The sequence below is a fragment of the Micromesistius poutassou genome (genome assembly GCF_964030765.1).
Source record: "Micromesistius poutassou genome assembly, chromosome: 14".
Lineage (NCBI taxonomy): Eukaryota > Metazoa > Chordata > Actinopteri > Gadiformes > Gadidae > Micromesistius > Micromesistius poutassou.
In genome coordinates, this window is record NC_140284.1 from 14,693,370 (window position 1) to 14,719,854 (window position 26,485).

At 47.1% G+C, this 26,485-nt stretch overlaps 1 protein-coding gene across 1 annotated transcript; it reads left to right on the forward strand.

Annotated features, from left to right (window-relative positions):
• Window positions 1-1,077: 1,077 nt before the first annotated feature.
• tmem198aa (transmembrane protein 198aa) lies at window positions 1,078-18,630 on the forward strand (the record flags this gene model as incomplete). The annotated part of the gene is made up of 9 exons (XM_084478227.1): window positions 1,078-1,246; window positions 6,848-7,086; window positions 7,601-7,813; window positions 8,602-8,725; window positions 14,450-14,619; window positions 14,695-14,838; window positions 16,533-16,670; window positions 16,872-16,882; window positions 18,579-18,630. 9 exons carry the CDS (start codon window positions 1,078-1,080, stop codon window positions 18,628-18,630), a joined length of 1,260 nt encoding a protein of 419 aa, XP_084334353.1.
• Between the last annotated feature and the right edge of the window lie 7,855 nt (window positions 18,631-26,485).

Genomic DNA, 26,485 nt, shown 5'->3' on the forward strand with positions numbered 1-26,485 from the left:
TAGCTCTATTCATAGTGCCGAGTTGTGCATCAATGAAACGGCGCTGAGGAACAGGAACAGCTCTCTGGTCCACAATGTGCTGCATAATCCATATCATAATTCATAAGCAGGAGAACCGGCTCAAACCCTTGAGCCTGCTACTCATTCTGCCGGGTTGGGCTCTCTGCACTGTCGGTGAATGCATTTCAGAGCTCATTGAGTCAGGAGCTGGTTTCCTTTCGTCTTGTTTTCCCTCAGAGGTTAATTGTTGATAATTGCTGAATTGATGAAGTCATTATGTCGTCGTCCTAACCCTCACCTCGCGTCCCGAGGCTCGACTGTGCACTAGCCGAGCGTGTGAGTGGTTTAGCCTCGCAGCGTTCCAGTGTTTATTCTCCAGTAACAGACGCTTTCAGCCTATGTATTTCTATAGTGGCGGGATGATTCCAGGTTTGATTTCAAAGCGTAACAGACGCTTGGTCTCAGGACGCTGCTGTCCCCGCAGGACTCTGATATATACTGGTCAGGTTGTCTCCAGTAAAAATATACAATGAAGGAGTCCCTGACTCCACCACAAGTCAACTTTTAATGCTATACTGCATTAATATTCTATACTATACTATTCTATACTATACTTTACAATACTATATTTAAGCAATGTTACTGGAACAGTATTATTCAGTCTTATTGTCTCCATAGTTGTGCTTCATTAGACCAGCCGACCCAGAGCTCCCTCAGATCTGTTTACGGCTAACTGTACACCTCATGCTGTGGTTTTATGATGCACTCTAATAATCGCTGTCGGCAGCTTTGGCGCTGCAATGTTTTCCCTCCTGATCACACACCCCAGCCCTCACCCAAGCCCGCTCAGCAGTTATGGCTCACAATGGCTACTATGAGAGAGCGATCAATAACCACTTTTCTCTCTCTCCCTCTCTCTCCCTCTCTCCCTCTCTCTCTCTCTCTCTCTCCCCCCTCTTCTCTTGCAGGCGGTCCCGTCTCAGCGGTCCCGTCCCCCTGATCCGGACCAGCCCGTCTCCACCACCCACTCCATCTTCTCCCCCCCCCCCCCCCCCCCGTAGCCCCCACTCACTCACCATGACGCTGACCAGCCAGCTGTTGCCCTTCAAGCTGGACCCCCCCGGGCTGCTGGGGGAGGCGGAGGGGGGGCTGAGGTGCGAGCAGGAGATCGAGCGGCGCTACCAGGTCGTGCCGTCGGTGGTGTGCTCCATGTGCTGCCTGTTCGGCGTCATCTACTGCTTCTTTGGTGAGTGACGGGCGCAGCAGGGGTGTGGTCGCTGTGGAGTCCTCCTCTTCCTCCTCTCACTCCTCCTCCTCCGCCCCCTCCTTCTCCTCCTCCTTCTCCTTCTCCTCCTCCTCCTCCCCCTCCTTCTCTGTCCTCCTTCTCTTCCTCCCCCCCTCCTCCTCCTCCTCCTCCTTCTCTGTCCTCTTTCTCCTCCTCTCCTCCTTCTCTGTCCTCCTTCTCTTCCTCATCCTCCTCCTCCTCCTCCTCCTCTGCTCTCCTATCTCTTTAATTATGATCATGTGGTTTATTGGACCACTTACGGAGCACTCCTCCGTCCCTCTGGAACCACTCAGACCTCCAGAGTCCATGGCAAGCTCTCATTCACACACACACACACACACACACACACACACACACACACACACACACACACACACACATACACACACACAGTAATGGGGGTGCGCTTGCTCAAGGACATCTTAACACTTAGCACGGGCCGGTGTCTACCCGGCAACTGGTGTTGGTCCTGAGGAAACAAGTGTGCAGTCAGTATGGAGTAAAGACGCGTCTACAGGGATTAAATTAAAAAGCAGAGAAAGATGATTTATTTTGTACATTTATTTACGTACAAAATATCCAAACATTCAAACAAACAACAACTTTAAATGTCAAACACGGACCTCTTTGTTAAAAACGTCAATGTTCAGATTTCCTTGTTCATCATCCACACAACACGGCCGTACTGACAGCCTGGCAGTGGGGGTTCTCTGGGTAATGACGGCGGTTCCTTCTTCACTCAGTGAATTTGACATGATTAAACAAGACATCGTAAACCCATTTGAGCCACTAGAGGATACGTACAGGAAACGTGAAACCCAAAATGAAATGGTTTTACTTTTCATTTTCCACGCAATCAAATATTGCTTCAACACTTCAATATTTACCTCAGCATATCTTCTCATATCTCTGTATCTGTCTCTCCCTCTCCATTTCTGTGGTCAAAATAAAGGCATAATTCAATAAATAAATGTGCACCAGAAAGCAGAAGACCTGCTGCCTTCATAGACGGTTCAGAGGAGGCTGGCTCTGCTGCTGGGGGAGTGTAGCTCTTTAACCACAGCGTCTGCAGCAGGTCTCAGTGTAGCTCTTTAACCACAACGTCTGCAGCCCCACCATGGGAGCAGGTATTAAATGAAGTAGCACAGAATTGACCTACCAAAGCAGACTTGTTTGATTGTTCATTGATCCCCTCAGTCCCTCAGTCCCTCCCCCTGCTTCTAAGTTGTCATACATTCTTTATTTGTACTAACCCTGCAACAGACAGACGTCAGCAGGCCTCTCGCCGGCTGCTGGTGGGAATGCTTGTTCATGGAATGGTTTTAAAAGGCGAATGAATTTAAAATGACTCCATGTTGTGATGGGCGAGCGCACACACAATATGGATCTTACATTTTAACAAGAGGATAGAGCAATACGCAGGGGGCTAGTTCACCTTGATAAGAGACTCTGCATAGCCATCCAGTCCCCCCGCCCGCTATTGTATGATGTACGTCCTGGCACTTAATGTACTCACTTAGTGTACACACTTAATGTACGTGCATCTGCAGTAGCTGGCTATCACTGCTGTAATGGGAAATGGGTTAGCCTAGCGATTGTTAGTACTTGCACTTGGTTCTATGAACGTCTTTACTGTACCGACAGCGATATAAGTCGCTTTGGATAAAAGTGTCTGATAAATGCCCTAAATGTAAATGTAAATGTAACATTGCACCGGTTCATTATTTGGTCACAATGCATTTATTTAAAGTGATGGACGACAGAAATCAGTAATTGACCTAACTAATTATGTTAATTACAGGATTTGGGGGGTTTGCATATGGCTGATTCAGACTACACGATTTCAGCCCGATTTTGCCACGATTCGTTCGTCGCAGACAAATTTGCGAGTCGTACACAATTTTGAAAAGTCGGCGACGAGACGAAGTGTCGTAATGTGACATGCTTGCGATCTGCGATTTTTTGTCTGCGACGTTCGAAAACCCCACAACGAAAAATTTGGCATGCCCGAATTTTTGGGGGAATCGCAATGACGTATCCATTGTTGACATGGAGGGAACCCCGCCACCAGTTGCGAGAGGGAATCGCATGAACAGCTGGAGCTGACGCACAGTGTTTACTACTCTAAGAAATAACTAAAGTAAGGACTAGTAGAGATGCGTGGTTGGCGGTCATAACCGGGCGGACACCGCGGATAATCCGCAGGTTGGGTGGATTGAGTGGAAGAAAAGTAAGTAAGTAAGTAGTACACTCGTCCGCTGGTTTCCATCAGCATTCTACTGTGCGACCAGCTGCTGCCCTGACACATTGTTAAAATCATACGCTGGATGCTTTATTCTTTCCATGTGGCTTTTAGTTAATGATCAGGCTATAATAAGACCACGTTGGTTGTGTAATCACTGACAACAGGGGACATTTCATAGTGGTTGAACATTTTAGCGTGCCGATAGGCTTTTGTTGGGACGCTGTACACGCAACTCAAAACCGGGACGTCTGGTCACCCTAAATGAATGATGATCGGGTGGGTGCGGGTATCAATTGTTGAAAAAAACATTGCTGCGGGTGGATTATTGATATTAAGCAGCGGGTGCGGATGACATTACAGCTCATCCTCGCATCTCTCTAGACTTCACTGCACTACGCCCTAACCCTAACCCTAACCCTGACCGCCATCATAATGCCTAGACCGTAGTATAGGAACTTGGGATCCATTGTTTTTGACACTTTGTTGCTGTGTGTGTCGTGAACGATACAAAGTAAAGATTATCTAGAGCATCGCACCCTCCAATCTTGTAGTGTGGCCAGTCTTCCGACGAGACAAAGCCTGATTTCCTGGCGCTGTGATTGCATAGTGTGACATGTTATCTGAGAATCGTGTAGTCTGAACCAGCCATAAGACCTCAGGTAAATTGCTGTCATTGTCTAAATGGAGATATTTAAATCATCCCTGTATGGTCCACCTTACCCCCCCTCACAGTGTTGGGGTCTCAGAAAAACAAAAATTAAGTATAAATAAAAGTATGTTCCACCGATCCATTACCATTCACGTCATTTCAGACTATTGATTTTCTTCTAGTCCTTCAACATGGTTTAATCCGAGTCTCTTTACCCTCCTGGCTATGTTGCCAAGCTGATGACCCATTAGTGTACACAGGGCTGCTTCTAGCTTTTTGGGAGCCCAATGCTCAAGGCTTTTTGGGGCCCCTTTTTGGGAAAGTATGCCAGGAAAATAAGAACCCATTAAGATGGACATCTCTTTTCTCTCAAATTCAAGTCAAACGTCTCAAGCTGAACCCAGCAATTTAGACCTACAGAAGCCGAGAACAAATTGGGCTCCGTTACAGAAGCATAAAAGAAACAGATGCTGTATTTTCCTTAAAAGGGTTATTTAAATATCAGGAACAAATGTGTTAAAGAATTTAAATGAAGGAAAACAAATAAATATATCCCCTATAAAAATGTATATAAATGACATCAAACTAAAAAGATGCATTTTGGAGACGAGATCTTATTGAGTTTGGGGGTGGTTTAGTCCCGCGGTCATGATGTCAATATCTCTAACGTCAGGGTCCCGACCCGCCGCCGACTGACTCTGTCTGGGGCGATGAATGGATGGAATCCTGGGCATGTCTCATGTCTCATAGCTTATCATCCCCCCAAACATTATCATTTATGTTTGATATATTCTTTGTACGTAGTGTTTTTTGGTCAACCTTCGATTTTTGAAAACCCAGAGGGATTCCAACCATACCCCTTCTGGTTTATTAGCAAACTCTGAGATGTTTATTAATGTCCTTGTTATTGTTGAACTGAAGATATTCGGTCATCGGCTGTGTCCCTCTGTGACGTGCTACGGCTCTTTTACGTTGTCAGATTAATGGTTGCTTTACTTGATGGAAGACTGGACTGCACTGAGGGATCAAGGGGTGTGTGTGTGTGTGTGTGTGTGTGTGTGTGTGTGTGTGTGCGTGCGTGCGTGCGTGCGTGCGTGCGTGCGTGCGTGTGTGTGTGGGGTCCAGCCCTATTGTAAGAAACAAGGATGTCCTTCACAAAGGTCTTTGGTCGCTGCTCAAGAGAGAGTCATGTCACTGTACAATAGAGTACAGAGTACTGTCCAAGGGTTGAACATGGTTCAGATATATAGAGAGAAACACCTGCTGCTTCAAAGGAGAAGGTCTTATAACGTCCCCCCCCCCTACAGCAATATCCGGTTGTCTCATCTTATCTGGGTTCTGTCGTCTATGAATGAGAAATAATGTTCTTATCTGGAAATGAAGGCGCAGTCGTTTCACCCTTCATCCGCTGCCTCGGCCCCTTCGGCAAAAACAAACAACCAATTGCTGTTCTGGAGACGAGAGGCAATCCTAGCAGCTTCTGCTGGCTGTAAACAACCCGGGGACCGGCCCGGTTTGAATCGGTAATCTGGGGCCCAATACATCGTTTCCTCGGTTGTTTACTTCCCCAGCCAGACGGGTAAAATCAAAGAAATAATGTGTTTGCACAAGGTGTTGACTGAAAACAGAGGGATTATCAGGAGAGAGAGAGAGAGAGAGATAGAGAGAGAGGGCGAGAGAGAGAGATTGATAGAGAGACAGAGACAAAGAGAGAGAGAGAGAGTGAGGGAGAAAAAGGCGATGTATAATCTCTGTCGCTGGCTAGAGAGAGAGCAGCTTCATGAGCAAGAGCAGCGGAGCAGGGCGGAGTGTGGAGGGTTGAGGACGATGAGAACCAGCCCAAAATATAGGGTGTGATTGGGATCTCTTCCCTTCCTAGATGTTAAACCTTTTCATGTCAGACGCAGCATGACAGAAGCCTTGGACAGAAGCCCCTCGCTCTAATGGGCCGGGGGCGGGGGGATGAAAGCTGGGACACTTCAGACAGGATGGGAGGACAACGTGTGAGGAGTGGATGAGCTCATCAAGGGGAGTGGGGAGAGAAGGGTGTGGGGAAGGACGGGCGACACTGGAAGACATTGGAAGAGAGAGAGAGAGAGAGAGAGAGAGAGAGAGCGTTGTAGAGGGTCTGCTGCACAAAGCCTGATTACACAAAGATAGCTATCTAATCATGGAGGCCCTCAGAGGGGTGAGTGAGAGGCAGAGCAAGACAGAAACCACCAGATTGAGACTAAAGTAAACTGAGAGCAAGATGGGGTGAGAGAGAGAGAGGGAGAGGGAGAGGGAGAGGGAGAGAGAGAGAGAGAGAGTGAGAGGGGGAGGGAGAGAGAGAAAGAGAGAGAGAGACAGAGTGAGAGAGAGAGAAAGAGGGAAAGAGAGGGAGGAGAGAGAGAGGGACAGAGATAGCGTGTCTCCTGTGTCTCCTCTCTCCTCTGTGTCTCCTCTGTGTCTCCTCTCTCCTCTGTGTCTCCTGTGTCTCCTATGTTGTGTTGTGTGTCTCCTGTGTATTGTATGTTGTGTTGTGTGTCTCCTGTGTATTGTGTGTCGTGTTGTGCGTCCTCCTGTGTCTCCTGTGTCTCCTATGTCGTGTTGTGCGTCCCCCTGTGTGTTGTGCGTCCTGCCGGCTGCTGAACCCTCTGAAGGTGACCGTGCGCTGTGTCCCCTGCAGGCTACCGCTGCTTCAAGGCGGTGATGTTCCTGACGGGGCTGATGTTCGGCTCGGTGGTCATCTTCATGCTGTGCTACAAGGAGCGCGTGATGGACACGCAGCTGAGCGTGGAGGCCTCGGTGGGCATCGGCCTGGGCATCGGCACGCTGTGCGGCCTGGTCACCATGCTGGTGCGCAGCGTGGGGCTCTTCATGGTGGGCCTGCTGCTCGGGCTGCTGATGGGCGTGGTCTCCCTGGTGGTGAGTCGTCGTCCCCCCCCCCCCCCCCGATTGGTCCGGGTCCTTGACTGATGTTTGGTGGATTGGTTGAGGCGTTGGCGGAGGATGTTGTTGTTGATTTGTCGTGGTTGTGGTCGGTGTTGTGGTAATGCGTCTCTCACTTTGTCTGCTGAGTGACGGAATGGTTTAAAAGAATCTGCAGTGTTTCAGTGCTCTCCAGTCTTCTTAACCCACAGCCTCCCCTCTCCCCCCTCCTCCCCTTCTCCCCTTTCCCCTCTCCCCCCCTCCTCCCCTCTCCCCTCTCCCCCCCTCCTCCCCTCTCCTCCCCTCCTCCCCTCCTCCCCTCTCCTCCCCTCACCCCTCCTCCCCTCCTCCCCCTCTCCCCCCTCCTCCCCTCTCTCCCCTCTCCTCCCCTCCTCCCCTCCTCCCCTCCTCCCCTCTCCTCCCCTCTCCTCCCCTCACCCCCCTCCTCCCCTCTCCCCCTCCCTCCTTCCCTCCCCCCTCCTCCCCTGCCCCTGTGGCTCTGGCCCTCCAGGTGATGGAGGAGTTCTACCACCCCCAGACGGTGTGGGTGCCCCTGGGGGTGCTGCTGGGCTCGGGGACCCTGTTCGCCGTGCTGACCCTGCAGTGGCAGCGCTGCTTCGTCACGCTGTCCACCGCCACCTTCGGGGCGGCGGTCATCACCGTCACCGTGGACTACTTCATCGAGCTGTTCGCCCTGGTGTACTACATCTACGAGAGGCTCAAGGTAGAGGGCACGCACGCACGCACGCACACGCACGCACACACGCGCACGCATGCACGCACGCGCACGCACACATACACACACATACACATACACACACATACACATACACGTACACACACACACACACACACACACACACACACAAAAAAGATAAATATAACAATACTATAACAGGATACGAGGTACAACAGCAGACTGTAGTAAACATAATGATTACAACTTTCTTACATAATGAAAACAATATTCGTCTTGAGGAAATGCACTTGTCCAAAAGCCTCTGAAATTGTCACATTCAAAAGGCACTAAATTGCAAGTATAAAGAAAAGCATGGCAATCTTATTTGCAAGTAACAAAAGAGTAAAAAAAATCGAATGGAATTAATTACTGTTGTGACAGCAAGATAGGACTTGCCATCATTAGGCTAACTGTTAGTGAACACCATCATAAAAAAAACAACTGCGTTTTTTAAATCCAATAGATCGTTACCAAAGCAATCAGTGATCAGATTGTATGAATGAATGTATTGAATGAAGTGTTAATCATGTACATCTTAATCATGAATTTTATGGTTTGCCCTAGTAGGTTCAACTTTCTCATCTATAAAATGTGTGTTTTTCATTTTAACATTCATGGATTCTTATGTATTATTGTATTTATGTTTTATTTTAAGAAGGAGAAATGCCTCAACGATTAGTAGGATAGACAATGGACTATGAAAGACTTTTATAAACAAGTGTCCTTCTGTTGGAAACGGGGGCAGGATCCTCATGACATACGTTCCACTGCAGGTGGCGCCAAAGAGGCCTGTGTGCTGGTTCACCTGGGTCATCCTGGGGGTGTGGCCTGTGCTTGCCCTCCTGGGTGTGCTCATCCAATGGAAAGTCACCGCCGAGGGATACTCCCACACAGAGCGTAAGTGACACTCTATGAACTCTGATAGGTCACGCCGGACAAGTGGGCGTTCGTGGCGGGCGTCGAAAGCTGTCATCGGTCAACCATGCAAAATGGGATTGATTATGGATTGCGTCCCTGATCGAGAGGAGTGGTGTGTAGCGGGTCTTATCGTGACGATGGTTGCGGGGTTGTCATGACGATTCGTGCGATGTGTGGCGACAAATCAGTGGGCAACAAAGGAAATAAAAAGGTGCTGTTGCAAAACCTTGTCATGTGATCATGAGTATAATTTTGTTACTACAATGTTTTTAATTGGCTTGAAATTGACTCAGCTGCGGGAAGGAGTGGCACCTTCTGTTTGCGTATTAACAGACAACCGCTGACACCGCTGATTGCCGTCAGAACATTTAATATCCTCAGTCTGTGAATCAGAAATTAATTAAGGAGAAGTGGAAACTCTGGGCGGATGACAGTGGAACGGACAGGGCGGTCTCCTATTGGCTGGCTGCTTGATTTACACTGTGGAGCTGCTGTCAAGGGGACTGATGCAGAGGACGGCTTCAGACCAACCGGGACGGAGACGGACACTGCTGTAGTGAGCTACTGAGGTCCTGACTTTGTTTATGTGTGTGTGTGTGTGTGTGTGTGTGTGTGTGTTATCTGAAGAGGGACACTGACTGACTATAAATGATCAAACTAATTTAGCCACAAAATTGCTCCTTTCTGTAGATGTCAATTCAGGATCCCTCATGGGATGGAGCCAGATACCTCGGGCATAGTGTTCTGTATGGGTGTTTTATTTGGGGTATTGAGTGTAATTGTAAGACCAGTAATCCATAACCGCTTCCTAATTGGTTGGTTCGCATCCCTGCATGCAGATTGGTTTGTTAATGTAGCTCAGCAGTAGAAGCACTTAAAGCCACAAAGTCAGTGGATGATTCAGTCATTCAGTTTAATGGGACACACTGTGTGTGTGTGTGTGTGTGTGTGTGTGTGTGTGTGAGCGTCACTCCATGCCATTACATCTTTGAGTCTGTGCTCCACAAGGGCTCTCGCGTCAGAGCATTTGCATATCTTTCTCCTACTCTGATCTTACTTTGGTCAGATGTAACTCGTCCCGGTGTCCCGCCTGATCCAGCTCACACCTCCAGGAGCCGCTCCTCACTGATGCGTCGACCTGCTGAATCCCACCTGTTCCTAAAGGAGCGCTCGCTCACGTTAAACTGAATTAGCATCATGCGTGCTCATCATGCTGTGTGGGCTGGTGAGCCCATTTCTGCTGTTCATTAAAAAGGCTCCTGGCCAAGAAATACAGATTTCAAGTTCCCCTTTTGGAAATGGGTGAAGAAAAAGAACCAGATTGAGCAGCGTTGGTTACCAGCAGAGCTTCACACTCTAGACCCCTGCTGTGGGAATCACGCTGAGCCCACACCGTGTCAAGATATAAAGGGTTGATATTGAAATAGGAATGGCCAAGCTCATCAATCCATGAGTCTGCGTAGTTTGAGATGCTACTGCAAACCACAACTATGAATCATGTCACGTTATATACTATAAAGGTGGTTGAAGAGAAGGTTGTGGACCGTTTGGACTGGCAGAGCCTTGAGTGTGCCTCCACAGACCACGCACACACATGTATTCCAGTACCAGGATACCTAGAAAAACACACACACATCTAAAACACGCATATTCTCGATTTAAGGTGGTTCCTGCGGGTATAATGTCTTCCTCTGCTTCAAAATCTCCAGTCAAAGATCTCCTAACTACTGTGACACTTAGGTGGAGCAGAATGCACATTTTCAGCAACTAAGAGGAGAGAGGAAAGACTTCAAATGAAACGTCCAACCTCAAAATAAATTAATTGGTGGAAAACAAAACAAAGAGGCATGAAAATAGATTCAGCACATTTTTTAATGTACACATTTGATGCATGGGTTCTTATTCTTTAATTGGTCACACAGTCAGAGTTTTCTTTGTAAAGTAACACACACAGCGAGTGAGTCTCAAGCATAACATAACAAGACAGCAGACTCTGAGCCAAGAACACAAGTCTATATATATGTATGTGTGAGTGTTTGTACGTGCGTGCATGTGCATGCGCACGTGGGGTGTGGGGGTGTCAGAGTGTGTTTGTTGCAGAGTGCGTGTTGAAGTCTGGCCCCTACTTTGAAGAAAGATGTCTTTAATACCTTGTAGTTAGCCGCAAACTAACGACCAGGACATTAAACAGTGCAGAGGCTGATCTAGAGGTGAGAGAGTGGGCATTAGGGAGGATGAGACAGCTGCTGCTGGGGGAGGGGCACACACACACACACACACATACACACACACTTGCAGAATCACTAATAACATCACATGTAACTCTATCATACCAAATGATATTACTAATCAACCCAATCGAACAGAATCATCCAAATAATACTGGATGCTACCAAAGCTGTCCAATGAGGCTGTTCAATACATGACACACCCAGTGCTCAGGGAGCTCCGACACACACACACACACACACACACAGACACAGACAGACAGTCATACACACACACACACACACACACACACACACACACACACACACACACACACACACACACACACACACACACACACACACACACACACACACAGACAGACAGACAGACAGACAGACAGACAGACAGACAGACACAGACACTCATACATACACACACACACACACACACACATGTTTCAGCAGACAGCTGTCAGTTCACTTCGGGTCTATAGCATTTCTCCGACGCTCCATTGTTCCTCTCGGTCGTATGCCGACTCCTCCGGCTGCTCTGCCGGCGGAGCAGTCTGCATACGACCGAGAGGTCGGAACAATGGAGCGTCGGAGAAATGATATGGACCCGAAGTGAACTGACAGCTGTCTGCTGAAACATCGCTTTCTCCTCCATGTCGCGTTTCAATCTGGACTTCAGAGAGTCAAAGCCGAAGTTAATTTCCCCCAATTCCTTTTCCCCATGGGCGAGATAAACCCGACTAGGAGTCTTTGTTGTGGAAGTACCAGAGAGTCAGAGAACCCGACGCAGTCTGTAAGATTCATAATATCAGAGAATACCCCCGTCATTTTGGCCGCAGTGCAATGAATGAATAAAGATCGTAGTTATTTTACAGAAAAACATGGACTTTTAATTCAGCCTTGGGTTAAATCGAAGCGTAGTGTGTACTGAATGCACGTTGATGATGATACACTCCTTATAGGGGTTAACTACATTGGCACGACACCGGCTTCCTCCATCTTCTGCGCCAGCTTTTTAAATAAATCGCTGACCCGAAGTGAGTTGACAGCTGTCTACTGAAAACATCTTTCTCCCACCGGAGCAGCCCCTCCTCCGCCCGTCCGTATACATTCCCCGCCGCGGCGCAATGAATGAATAAAGATCGTAAACACGTCGGGAGAAAAAAACATTTATTTTGACAGATGTGCCCGAAGTTACTACTTTACAACCTCGTTGATGACCCACATTTAGAAAAACATGTACTTTTAATTCAGCCTTGGGTGAAATGGAAGCGTAGTGTCCGCGTGCTTCCACCTTTAATGAATGCATGCCATGCGCGCTCCCGCGGCCGGGACACAATTCTTATAGGGGGTAACTACATTCACCGGCTTCCTCCATCTTCTGCGCCACCTTTTTAAATAAATCGCCGTTTCTCGTTATCCCTTATCCGACGGCGGCGACAACAACAACAAGACTATCGTCTCCTTCTACTTCCGGCTCACGGCCCCGGGAAAAGATCTCGAGCATGCACAGAACGCAAATCAACGCATAATCCAATTCGATTGGCTACATGCAGGCTTAGCTCGACTATGAATCGCATTATCTAGGGGTCTTAATTCGACTATGAGTAACCCAATTCGATTTGAGTATAGCTCGACTAAGGTGTATACATGCATCTTAGTAATCCAATCATAGTTGGACTAAGCCAATAAGTTGACTTTCTTGAGTGTCATGTAAACGCATTGACAGACAGACAGACAGACAGACAGACAGACAGACACTCATGCACACACACACACACACACACACACACACACACACACAATACCTGGTATATGAGTACATTAGTAGGGGGTAAATAAGGAGTGGAAGGGAGGCGGGGTTAAGGGGGGGCAGGGGGGGCTGCCAGATGGTGCTTCATTACCCACCCAAGCCACACCCAGCCCCCTTTTGTTACAAAGAGCCCCCCCTCCTCCCATCAACATCACACACACACACACACACACACACACACACACACCAGACACACAGATCTGCAGAGTGAAGCGTTCTCACCTAATGCTCCAGCGTTTAGAGAGAGAAGTCCTCATGCTTTCACTGCACGCTGCAAAGTGGAGCGCAAGCTGGGCCACAGACACACACAGACACACACACAGACACACACACACACACACACACACACACACACACACACACACACACACACACACACAGCTAAGGCCTGCGCACGCACACAAGCACACCGGGGCTACACTGGGAACATATTGAGTGGGCAGACCCAGTATTTCTCTGCGTTTTCTGGCTGAGAGTTAGAATAATAACAACAACAAGAGCTCTCCTCTCCCTCCCCCCCGTCTCCCTACGGCTGCAGAGGAAGTGTCAGGGAGACACACTCCCTCACACGGCTGCTCAATGAACTCATGTCATCTGATGTGACGTTTGTCTTTCGTGATTATCTTGTCATGAACTCTCTTCTCAAATAAAACCATTGTTTGGTTCATTTCCCTGACCGTCCTTTGTCTGATCGAGGCCCTTTGGACTTTTGAATCTTGTGTTCTATCCCACTCATTATTCTATCTTCTTTGTGATATCACTGCATGATATCACTGTTTTTTTAAATCTTTTAATATTATTATTATTTTATTATAATATTTTTATACTCTGTTCTCCGGGCGTCTTTGATGCCTTCTCCTTTCCACGGCTCCCGCTCTTTCAAGCAGTTTTTTTCAAACATGATGCAAAAGCATTTTATCTCCACTAATTCACTCTGATCTCTATTATTCTCTGGCATAATAATTGTACCTTTTATTATTTTTCCCCTTTGTTCAAAACGGTTGCATGGCTGCCCTTCACGTGTCACCTGTGCAGTGCAGGGCTGTGGAGCTCCTCCTGCTGTGTTCGGACGGTGGAGAAACAGCTGGTGGTTTTGTTATGGGGTCGGTGTGTTTCCTGTTGTTGGTGGGACATGAATATTCATTCACCGAGTTAATCGATGTGACTGTTGACTCCAAAACCTGCCGACCTTATTCTTTAATTTGTTTATGTGTTTGGACTTATCTATGATAATGTGGTATTTACAATTTGTTGCACAAAACACCTGAGTACTTGCATTGGCTATGGCTGCATGGCTGCTCATGTAATTGCTAAAGCAACAAAATGACATGAATTAATAAAGTAAGATCAAATATCTCAACCAACCGTCTTTCGCATTTGAATTATGTAGAGACACAGATTTCCTCCACAACCAATCGGCCTAATTACCCAAACACATGACTGTATTAACAGCCTGGTTGTCTGGGTAGTGAGGGCTGAATGAGTCATGATTAAATAACACATTGTAAATGTACTTTACACAGCCACTGGTGCAATGAAGTGTGATGAAAGTGAAACCCAAAATCTCTCTCTCTCTCTCTCTCTCTCTCTCTCTCTCTCTCTCTCTCTCTCTCTCTCTCTCTCTCTCTCTCTCTCTCTCTCTCTCTCTCTCTCTCTCTCCCTCCCTAGTGGTGCTGAGCCGGCAGCAGCGCCGGGTGCAGCTAATGCGTATCCACCAGCGGGAGGAGCGCGTGAAGAAGGAGAAGGAGAGCAAGAAGAAGAAGAAGAAGCAGGGCCAGAAGCCCGGCCAGAAGGCGGGCCAGAAGAGCCAGTCCCTGCACCACCACCACCACCACCACCACCATGGCGGCGGCGGTGGTGGCGGTGGTGGCGGTGGTGGCGGCGGCGGCGGCAGCAGCAGCGGCAGCCACCAGCAGTACCACCACCCGTCAGTGTCCCACCCCCACCACCAGACCCAGGGCTCCCACTTCACCAAGGCCCCCCCGCCCCAGGCTGAGCCCGGGTACCACCGCAAGACCAACCCCGTGCGCCGCTTCGACGGGGACGTGCTGTCGCCGGTAAGCACCCCTTCCAGAGGGCCCCTAGCAGAGAGCTCTGTGAGAGCCCCTAGCAGAGGGCTCTGTGAGGGCCCCTAGCAGAGGGCTCTGTGAGGGCCCCTAGCAGAGAGCTCTGTGAGGGCCCCTAGCAGAGGGCTCTGTGAGGGCCCCTAGCAGAGGGCTCTGTGAGGGCCCCTAGCAGAGGTTTGTGTTTTTTGCTCTAGAGAGGAAGTGTTTTAAAATCAACATTGCTATCTCATGACCTGTAACTATATTTTATCTGGTTTTACAGACTAAATAATTAAATACAATCTATAAATCTATCAAGGAACCTCATTGACAAATCACTACACGTCGTGTCGTAGATAATAACATCATTCTGGAGCCAGCTCCTGGCCCCTGACAGGCCGGTGTAGCCTCTGTAGCTCCCCCTAGGTCGCACGGGAGGGCCGAGGGGGAGGGGAGGAGTCCCTGGGTTGCAGTCTGCAGCCTCACCACTAGAGGCTAAGTTCTACTCACTGCAGCTTTAACATGACATTCTGTTGCTTCGACTCTTTTGTTGAACCGCGGCGTTGAACATACCGTCACTTTCGTGTGCGAGCGGAAAAAAGCACTAAAGCAAACACAAGGTGCACCTCAAGAATGTAGCTCGGTGCTGTTTGTAGCGCTGTAGCTAAGGGACGGCAACGATGGAGAATCAGGCGTTGTGTTCTTCAAAACCCTGCTCTGTGTTCTCCTGAACCTGGCGATGTCGATGCTCCAGCAGTGGAGGCGCTCAGCCTCACACCTTCGTCTCGGGTGGAGGTGTTGTTTGAATTTAAAGCTGGAGAAAGAAACAGCAGAGGAGGAATACCAATGCGAGAGAATTTCGACCTCGTACGACTCATGACCTCATATTATTCAAACCAGACTTCTGGTGCCTTCCTGTTGCTTAGCAACCTACCAGAAGAAATACTCTAAACAGATACTCATAAGGGCAGTAGTATTTATATATTTATTACACAGCTCTTCTCAATGCTGTGGAGCACTCTATTCACTTGCATGGGCCTCCCCGACTTCCGGTGGTGAATTATTTTTCGATAATGACCGTTGCTTAGCATATAATGACCGCTGTCAAGGACAGTGGATTTTTTCACGTCTTTCGTATCACTCCGCATCGTCTTTGACGGACTATTTCTCTGCTGATCAACACTACGAATGCTGGTAACAAATAAATTGTAAAAAGACACACTGTGTGAAGTTATTTTTTCGTTTTGACAAGTAGCCGTGTAATAAGCGGGATAATGTATAGAACATCGCCGGTCATTATCAGGAAATAAGCCCCTTCAGGGCGAACAGGACACAGACGCGAAGCGGAGGTGTCTTACTTTGCCCGGAAGGGGCTTATTTTAGATAATGACTGGCGACGTTCTATACATTATCCCTCCGCTTCGCGTCTGTGTCCGGTTCGCCCTGTCTGGGCTTATTTCCCGATAATGACCGGCGTTCTATACATTATCCCTTACATATATATATATATATATATATATATATATATATATATATATATATACACTGTTATATATATTAAATGTTGACTTGATTCTTAATTTCCAGACTCCAATAAAGGACATGTGGTTCGCTGAGGAAATGTTTTTTGTTGGTATCAGTTTGTTATTTTGTATGTGTTTTTAAATGTATGTGTGTCCTGTGTGTGTGTGTGTGTGTGTTTCCAGAGCTACATCCGGAGCTTCAGGGACAGACAGACAGACAGACGGGCCTACTCCCACACCAGGATCAGCCGCTCCCGCATGGCGGAGCTCGACTACGACTGTGGCTCCCAGGTGCCCCTCACGGCCCCCAGCGGGCCCCCAGTACGCGTCTGACAGCCGCCTCGCTCACACACACACACACACACACACACACACACACACACACACACACACACACACACACACAAAGATACACACGTACATCACATCACGAGGCGACGTTGGCGAGGGTGGGGTCATTCGGGGGCAATAAGAACATCCCTGTGGCAATGTGTTAACCAGCCAGATGTCCGTTTCCTGCAGCCCCCAGTACGGTAACCCCTGAGTCCCACTGGACACGCCCAGAACCAGTCCCTACGAGGAGGACCGCTCATCATACTGGGGCTGTACCCATCCCTTTACGAGGCCTGACTCCCCCTGACTATAGGGATTGGCTGATTGGGCACTATCAGACACTTTGCCTCACACATCCTGGGAGTCACCATGGGGAGTATGTTACTATGGTAACTAGGGTGAGAAGTGGGTGTCACACCCACAGATGTCTCCCACAGTAGTGATGGACCGTGCTGTCGTTTTGCATCCAGACGTGGGTTTTATTGTTATTTATGATGAACAACAGTTTGTTTCTGAAGCTGTGTGTATAGTTTGGTTCCTCAATGTACCGTACTCGAGGGCCTCCTTGCTTGTGAATACTCGAAGGTAAAACTCCTCATCATCATGGGTAGAAAAGAAAAGTGGGCAAGGTGCGAGCACAACTTTCAACCTTTTTCAGCCAACGCCGCACTTTCAGACGAAGAGAGTCCACAGATGGGCCTGACAAAAAGCCTCTCCAGAAGATAATTAATTGTAGAATTTCTACAGACTCTCTTTATCGAGGTTCATCGCTCATGGCAAAGCCGTTAAGGTGCTCGGACGAACGTGGGCTACAACTGTAAAACGCTGCCTGTGCAAAAAACGGGTTTGACAAAACAGCTCTACCTTTTTTCGTTTTTTTCCACTGTGGAAACGTCCCCAGAGTAACGTCAGGTGTGTATCACGTCCTCCTGTGTGTGTGTGTGTGTGTGTGCGTGAGTGTGTTTGTGAAAGTGTGTGTGTGCGTGTGTGTGTGTGTGCGTGTGCGTGTGTCTGTGTGTGTGCGGGGGAGATGATCCCAGGCTCCCCTGAGCCATATTGATCTCCATCAATGCGGCGTCCGTGTTTCCGGTGTCGATCCCGGATAACTTGTCTTTCCTCAGTCTTTCTCAGTCCACCTTGTCCGTCAGTGATGTGTCCATAGAAAACACATTTCAAGTGGGGCCCTGTTTGTTTATTTCTGTACCAAGTTGTTGTGCTTTCTATCTGTTAAAGTCTTTATATATTGTCTGCTGGAGAAAAGGGGATTCTGTCTTGACCCAAATAACATGCCGGGTTTAAAGAATTCATCATTTATTGACACCATGCGTTTAATCCCTCTCAGATACACACGCTGTATCTGGTGGCCTCCCTTGTGAGGAGGTTGCTATATGTTCACACCATGGAGGGAATAGTAAGTGACATTTCAAATGGTCTTTGTGTGTGGACACATGGACTGCCCCCAGGCTAAACACCGGACTGTACCAAAAAACAGGGAGGAGGAGGGGTTTTAGGGAGTCTACTGAGTGCAGGGAAGATCTGGGAAATGTTTGTTAATGATTTGTTGTTTCTGTGGTCTTATTCGCTGACCATGTGAAATGTTGGACAGTCATCTGGAAGAGATGTTTTAATGGATAAACGGGGACACCTCGTCTGCCTTTGTAAACGGCACTCTCTTATATTTCCTATGGTCTGTCTTCTGTATGTGTGTGTGTGTGTGTGTGTGTGTTTGTCACTGTGAAGCTCTCTTGCTCTCAGTCTCTACCTATCTTCCTCACTCTCATGTTAACGCCCTCCCTCTCTGCCATGACTCTCCCTCCCTGTGCGTGGATGTATGTGCGCGGTGCCTGTGCGTGTTGCCGTGTGTCTGTGTGCGGCGTCTCTGTTTGTGTCGGTCAGCTCTCCCCTCAGAGTGCGCTGCTCCCAGATGTGTTTTGTGGTCACACTGTGAGGTCCAGAGATACACTAGGAGCTGACCTCAGTTCAGTGGAGCTCTCGCCTACAACCACACGGTGCATTCACACCACATCCACTTCAGGGGTTCAAGTCCATGTGCAAAGCGTACTTTTAAAAAGTACCGTGAATGAAAACACAAATAAATGGTCTATAATCAACCGTGAAATATGAAGTGCAATGTACTGAATCCCATACCTAGGTCAGGCTAAATAATCCTATATAAAGCGCGCATGTGCATTGAGTGCACAACGTGGCTGTTGATGTACTGGGGGTTTGCACGCTGAGCGGGGGCTCCTGGTGGGGGCCCCTGAGGGCTCCTGGGGGGCAGTGTTTCATGGTGACGCTCACTCGAAGAGAGGTAGATACACTGACATAAGGACACTTGTTTGTACTGCAGCTCCCAGTACAGGGGACTGGTGCTCTCCAGACCCAGAAGCCGTCCTCCCAGTACAGGGGGCTGGTGCTCTCCAGACCCAGAAGCCGTCCTCCCAGTACAGAGGGCTGGTGCTCTCCAGACCCAGAAGCCGTCCTGCCTTCTCCGTCTGTACGATGAACCCGTCCACAGGGGCGTCGCCCGAGGGCCAACCAGCTGTGGCCCTCGTACTCATTAAGGGTCTGCTGCCTTTATGGAGCAGAAGGCCTAGTGAGGTCGGTCCACTACCCTGTCCTGGTGTCACGCAGTAGACCCGGGGTCAGTACCATGTGGACAGCTGGGTGTGTCCTGGGATGACTTTGTTAAACGCTCTGTTGTTTTGCATGAAAATGTCGTGTGTTTGTCCTTTCGGTTGACCTTTCTATGTGAATCGTTTTCGATACAATGTTGGATACTTGAATACTTACAATGTGGGACACAGAAAACAGAAATGTTTCTGTGTTGTTTCATGGTTCTAACACTCCGAATTAAGGACGATGCAACTATGGGATGTAGTGTGGCCGTGTTCGGGTGTGGGCCGTAGACGTATGGCTACACTGAGTCACGTGACAACCTCTCACTGATCCTACCATGCAAAAGTATGCTGAACTTAAACTGAGCAGACTTTACTCTTCTCTCCTCTCCTCATCCCTCGTTTCCTCTCCTCCCTCGTCGCCTCCCCTCCCCAGCTCGCTCCTCTCCTGTCTCACTCGCCCCTCTCTCTGGTCTGTGTGTGTGTGTGTGTTTGTTGTCTGACGAAAGGGTTTTTGAGAAGTCAGGTGACCCATTGTTTTCTACTTGTCATGTGACTTCTCCCTTTTTTCTGAACCAGTGTTTCCGCTATCAAAACACAGTGGTGGCTCCTTCACGTCTCCCTGAGCCCTGGTGTAACTGCACTGGGCTTGTAGCAGAAAATAACTCAAGAAAAGTCAAGCGTTTATTATATTGGAACTAGACAGACTAGACGTGCTCACTAAATGGTTTGAACGCTGGGACAGAGTGAGGAATAACTTGAAAGGGACCAATGGATAACTAATATTTGAATTATTATTATTTGTATTATAATTATGATGTGTTTGTCTGTGTCTCACCACTGTTGGATGAATGTAGGAAACACTGCTGTGTATAAACCACTGTAAATATAAAACAATGTACATATGTATGTTCTGCTTATTGTCTTTTGTTTTTGCTTATTGTAATTATGAGTTTGTTTCATGCGTTTTGCCTGTCCAGTTATTTTCTAAGGGAGTGCACAAAGTAAACCTTTTTTATATAATTCGTTACAGTAAGACTGCTGTAAACCAATCACTTAAGGCTTATGCAGGTGTGAAATAAACATTTGGTGAGGTGGATTCTGGGTAGAACAACAGGATAAGCCAATTGGATTGTTCAAAAGGAGAGCCTATTATTATTATTATGATTATTGTTGAGCATGTATTTATATGGACCTGGATATAATAAACATTGTGATTCCAAATGATCTCCCCGTGTCGGTCTCTAATATTTGATATTTTCACATTTTACACTTATTCATTAAAGGTGAAAATATGAGGATGAATTAGTCCTCCACACTAACACTTGGGGGCATTATAAAACGGGTGGCTTAAATCAAGCAATCTGATTGGTTCCTAACTGTTGTATATTGAGCGTATACACACGGCTATGACGCCCGTTCAGTTTACAGAGTTCCGTATCACTCCACGCCTAACTTGAACTGCTGTTTATATGAAAGCAATAGCATAGTTCACTGAAGCCTAAAAATCTGTTGGTTGATGGAGAGGGTGGAAATGTTGTAAAGCAATAGGCACACGGTGAGTGAACTCCTCAATAGTAGGCTAAATTGCCGGCGAACCAAGCTACCGTCTCTAGGCAGGCAGCCAGGAGGGACTACTTTTTTGTATTTGTTAAAAAAAATGCTTTTCTGACTTTCTCTTTTTTTTTTAATTGAGGGTGTCTATGACTTTCATTTCGCCATACTTACGTAACCATTTTATAAAAGCAATAGATCACTTCAGTCAGTGAAATGTTCTCATTATACCACAGTTAAGGGGGTCGCCGTCCCGACGCGCAGCAGAAGAACGAACAACAGCCCTTAACTGTGGTATAATGAGAACATTCCACAGCCTGTCGTGATCTATTGCTTAAACATATTACCAGGTTTTGGTGACTATCCCTTTTGTATTCCAACTGGTCTGAACCGCATATCAACAAACAGCTAACTTAACATATTAACACTGTCAGTTACCTTATACAATTAGCTACCTATATATGCTTTTCACTACAGAGCCAATGTTAACAGCATTGGAAGAAAACCGCTGGATTTCTCAACCTGGACCCTATCGACCATCATTGTGGGTCTGAAGGGGTAATGATTGAGGTTAGAATGCTTCCATTTGCTCCTCTCATGTTGGACTGAGGGCAGGCTGGACGCTGCAGAGATAGGGACCTCCTGAGATACATGAGCGTACATACAGAGGAACAAGGTTTCTATATACAAGGTATATGAAGAAGGGCTGCTGCTAGATGCACTAGCTGCCAACTTCAGTTAATATATCTGCAACACAATACAAAGACATCATGACAAATGGTCCTAACTGTTATTTCTCCCATAAAGACTCATTCACCCAGAAATAAAAAGAATGATTTATTACAACGACACAATAGAAAAAACTTTGCATGAAGAGTCTTTGGCGTAAGCCCCGTCATGGAACCTGGTTGGAGTGTGGACTCGACGTGTCCTACCAGGACTGGTAGGGGCGGAGCCTTCCCCAAAGAGAGGAAATAACCCCATGGGAATTAACATTAAGAGTAAGTGATAACTCGGCATGACCTGTCAGGACTGGCAGGTGCGGAGCCTACCCCAAAAGAAATGGGATAAGACAAAAATAAACAATGAGATGATACATACCCGCCGTAGAGAAGGGGCAAGGACCCGACCTAGATAGATAAACAATGCACCCAATGCACAACACATAATTAGAAACAATCATATTACACATAAAACACAGTTGAGTTAAAAAAAAAAAAAGAAAACCACCTGCATAAACGGTGAAGTTAGTACGCCCCCTGGGGTTGCTGCAGGCGACCCTTGAGTGTTTGTGTTGAGCCACCGACGTGGTCTATGCACTCACCGGGGTTGCTACGAGCAACCTAGAGTGTTTAGAAGTAAACCACGACGTGGTCTATGCACTCACCGGGGTTGCTACGAGCAACCTAGAGTGTTTGAAAATGAACCACCGACGTGGTCTATGCACTCGCTGGGGTTGCTACGAGCAACCTTGAGTATTTAGTTGGTTAGCCACCGACGTGGTCTATGCACTCACCGGGGTTACTACAAGCAACCTAGAGTGTTTTGAAATGAACAACGACGTGGTCTATGCACTCGCCGGGGTTGCTACGAGCAACCTAGAGTGTTTGGAAATGAGCCACCGACGTGGTCTATGCACTCACCGGAGTTGCTACGAGCAAACCTTGAGTGTTTAGTTGATGAGCCACCGACGTGGTCAATAATTGTACATAAATAACAGTAATACCTTCAAAATAGGAATAAAGCCGGATCTTACGTGAGAATGTGTGGTTTGGAGAGCGTTGTTTGCGCTTGGCGAAAGAATCTGATCGGATGTACAATTTGTATGCCGTAGAAGACCACCTTCCCAATCGTTTGATGGATGAGCCCTTGCTCCGCGGCTGTAGTTGCTGCTCCTATCCGGAAGGAGTGACCCGTATAGAGGGGAGATGGTAGGCTGCAGCCCTCCACCACCTTGGCGAGATGTATCCTGAACCACTCCTTTGTCATTGGCAATCCGTTAGGCAAAGTGAACAGAGGTGAATCAGGGGACGTGCGTTGGCGAAGCTTAAGGTAGTGAAGCATGGAAGCATAAGGACAGAGTGAATTGTTAATTCTCGAAATTATAATGGTTACACCTGCCCCTAAGCTATCTGTTTTAAGAAGATGGAAAAATGTCTTGAAGAGAAGGAGAGTTCCACCAGAGCTGATTGGAGGTTTTTAGCCACATAATTTGAAGACAAAGAAGAGAGGACTCCCACCCGAAACCCTTGTGAAAGGCCCGTGATGAGGTGGTTCACAAAACAGGGGTCTGGATGAAATAATAGAAATTTAGATAATGTAGGCACTGTGACATATTTTAGCTGTAATGTTCTCTTGTGACACATTTTAGCTGTAGTATTCTCACATAGCCACGTTGAACAGCACCGAGCACATAGTTAGGAGGTAATACTCTCACATAACCACAGAGGGCAGCACTGAGCACATACAACAATTAGGAGGTAATACTCTCACATAACCACAGAGGGCAGCACTGAGCACATACAACAATGAGGAGGTAATACTCTCACATAACCACAGAGGGCAGCACTGAGCACATTTAACAAAGTTGCAACATTTACACATACGGACCAGTCTAGTCTGATTTTTGCCGTGATGATACACTGGGCTGACTTGGCCGAAAACGCTTTATGGTACTCGTAAAACAACGTTCCCCCATAGCGCTGGTGTAGTTCAGCTAAATTAACGTCTTTCCCCAGAAGGATATTGTTTTTCGTATGCTGGGTAATGTTTGCAGCGGCAGGTGTAATAAATGTCCTACCCGGATACTGGACTGGTATAGCTGAAGATAGTGAAAAGGATATTGGAGCTGGGGCGGCTGCCGCGGAGGCAACAGCCGGCTGGAAGACGGAACTACTGAACTACTAAATCAACAACCAGGACACCTTGTTGATTTAGTAGTTCGAGTAATTTGCGCGTTGGCCAGGATGCCCAGGAAACTGATTTGAGCTGGATCCTAGAACTGCGCACAATGTCGGGAGACTGCGGGATGACATCGTTGTCGGATTGGGAAAAAACTAACTCAAGATGAGTGCGTGTTGACATTATGAGCTGCCGAGTTTATGCGGTGACTTGCGTCGAACGAAATACCTGAGCAGTGGAAGAGGTGTGTTAGACAGCTGTTAAATAGTAGGTGCAGGCCGGTGATTGGTAAAGCAATTAACCAATGAGGGAGTAGCGCGCCAGAGTCTGAGTCCTCTTGGTAGAACTTGCGCTAAAGCTTACATTTCTTCACATTCTGTTGCTAATTGTAGGCCTAGTTAATTTATGAATGTTTCATCTTACACATTGCGCCTGTAATGCTAGGCTGGGCATTTTGGAGTAAACTATATATTATTGAAAATGTCCTTTAATTAATTTAATTAATCTGAACCAGTTAAACAAATGAGCCTCCACGCAGACAGTGAGAACAGCTTCTTACATGAAATGTAAAATAGACGAGTCACAAAAGAGCAAAGGACTCTTCTAAACTCAACCAGAACCTTCTCATGCCCCAAAGTCTCCTCCTGTCCCCTGATTGGTTGGTTGCTTCTCTTGCCCATTTGAAGTGGAAGTGAAACAGAGTAGCAGGTGACGGTGTGTTTGGACCCCTCCTCACTATGCTAACATTCTCCAACTGCGTACGCCAATACTGAACATTAAATGTTAAAGGTACAAATGTCACATTGAAACAGAGCGTTTGTGATGGGTTCTGCTGTCCAAATGCAGTACATTGAGGAGAGTTGTCTCCCCCTCCTCCTGGACCTCATTCGGGTTGCCATGTTGAGGATAATGAACACGCAAGACCAGCCATTATATTTTGTGTTCGATTTTGAAATGTATTAATTTGCATTTACTTATTATTTGCAAATTCTAACCCAGTTGTGGCATCCGTCTGGTAATCCTAGGGCTCTAAGCGGTGTCTAAACGTGTGTTTTAGCACGCTGCTGCTCATGGAGCTTTGTAGGTCAGGCTTTTTAGGTCGTGTAGAATCTAGTACAATCTCAGCTGATCCAGTAGGGTTGCTTGCTTCCATGGCTGTGGTTGTGTGCCAATTTCTTTTCATTTTTTCATTTTCTTTTCATGTATATCTGGCAACCCCGGGTTGCCAGATATATATGCCAGAATAAATAGAAGAAAAAAAAGAGAAGGGGATATTACATGCACACAGGTATGTGCTCCTTTAATGTGGCATTCTGAATATTTAAATAGATTTTTCAAACAGAATACTTATGCTGCTATTGATATTTCTAAGCTTAGTGTGTGTATCTGTTAAGGAAGCTTCTGGTCTCCCCAGAACATGGGCCAGGGAAGCCTGTAGAGAGTGTCATTTGTGATAATGGGCTTTGCAAACTCACTCACACACACACACACAAACACACACACTTGAGCTTGTGTTTTATCTCTGTTGACATTCTCAGTTCAGTGACTACAGACTCAGAAGGCGGTAACGTCTCATACTAATCTGCTACAGCAGCAAACAGGATCCCTCGGTGGGGGCCAACTCGTTAACAAAGCTATTGTCCCCTTCCTGCCCCGCCGGGCCCCTCTGCTACTGACCGCTTCAAGAGGGCCCCTTCTCCTCACTGCTGCTCCAAGGATGAACTGACGTCCAGCAACAACGTTTCACTCCACTTAGCAGGCGAAAAACTTTTTTTTTTGTGTGAACGGAAATAAGTTTATAAAAGTTGAGCAGTAACTTTGGTTTAGTAGCCTACACATCACCCTGTGGGACAGGAGGTTTTCCTCTGGGAAAGTCGAAAACGACGAAAATGATGATGATGATATGATTGAATATATTAGGACACACGTTGAATAGAATAAAATAGAATAGAATAGGATATCGGAATAGAGTGGAATACAATATAATGAGCGTGTAGTTAACTTAACTGTTAATTAAAAGTTATATGGGAATTCATTTGTGTTTCGATTATGGGAATTTCAATCAGATATAGACAACATGCTGTACACAGGCACACACTTTTATTTCAAAAGCCTCTTTTTGAGACAGTGTAACTTTGTTGCCCATTCACATACAAATACACCAACACATGCTGTGTAGCGTCAAACTCCACAATCCCAACAGCTTCCGTGGTGTTGACCTGTTCAGAGCTGCTCCTTTACATTCACCCAATCAGCTGGTATTGGCATGTAGATCTTCTAAAGTCCACCTTATGAACGTGTGAGAGATCTTGATCAGCCAATCCCGCACTCTGAATGGTGAGGACTTTTCTTCCATCCATTACAGCACTATTAACACGTTGCCATGTTGTTGAATTAGCTTTTGGCTTAGTCTCTGCAGCGTTTCTACATGAGGCCCCTAGTTATAGATAATAATAATAACCAAGCCCTGGACTTATCTCTGTCATCCTGGAGCCAGCTGAGAGGCAGAGGAGGCAATAGCATCTGTGTCCTGTGCTTTCTTTGTTAAAATCTACTTGCACTTGCCAAAATTACCCTACAGGAGGAAAATGTGTGTGTGTGTGTGTGTGTGTGTGAGAGAGAGTGAGTGTGAGTGTGTGTGTGTGTGTGTGTGTGAACATGATGTGCGTGTGTGTGTGTGAGTGTGTGTGAACATTTATTTTCCTTCTTTGAAATAAAAAGAGTATTGTA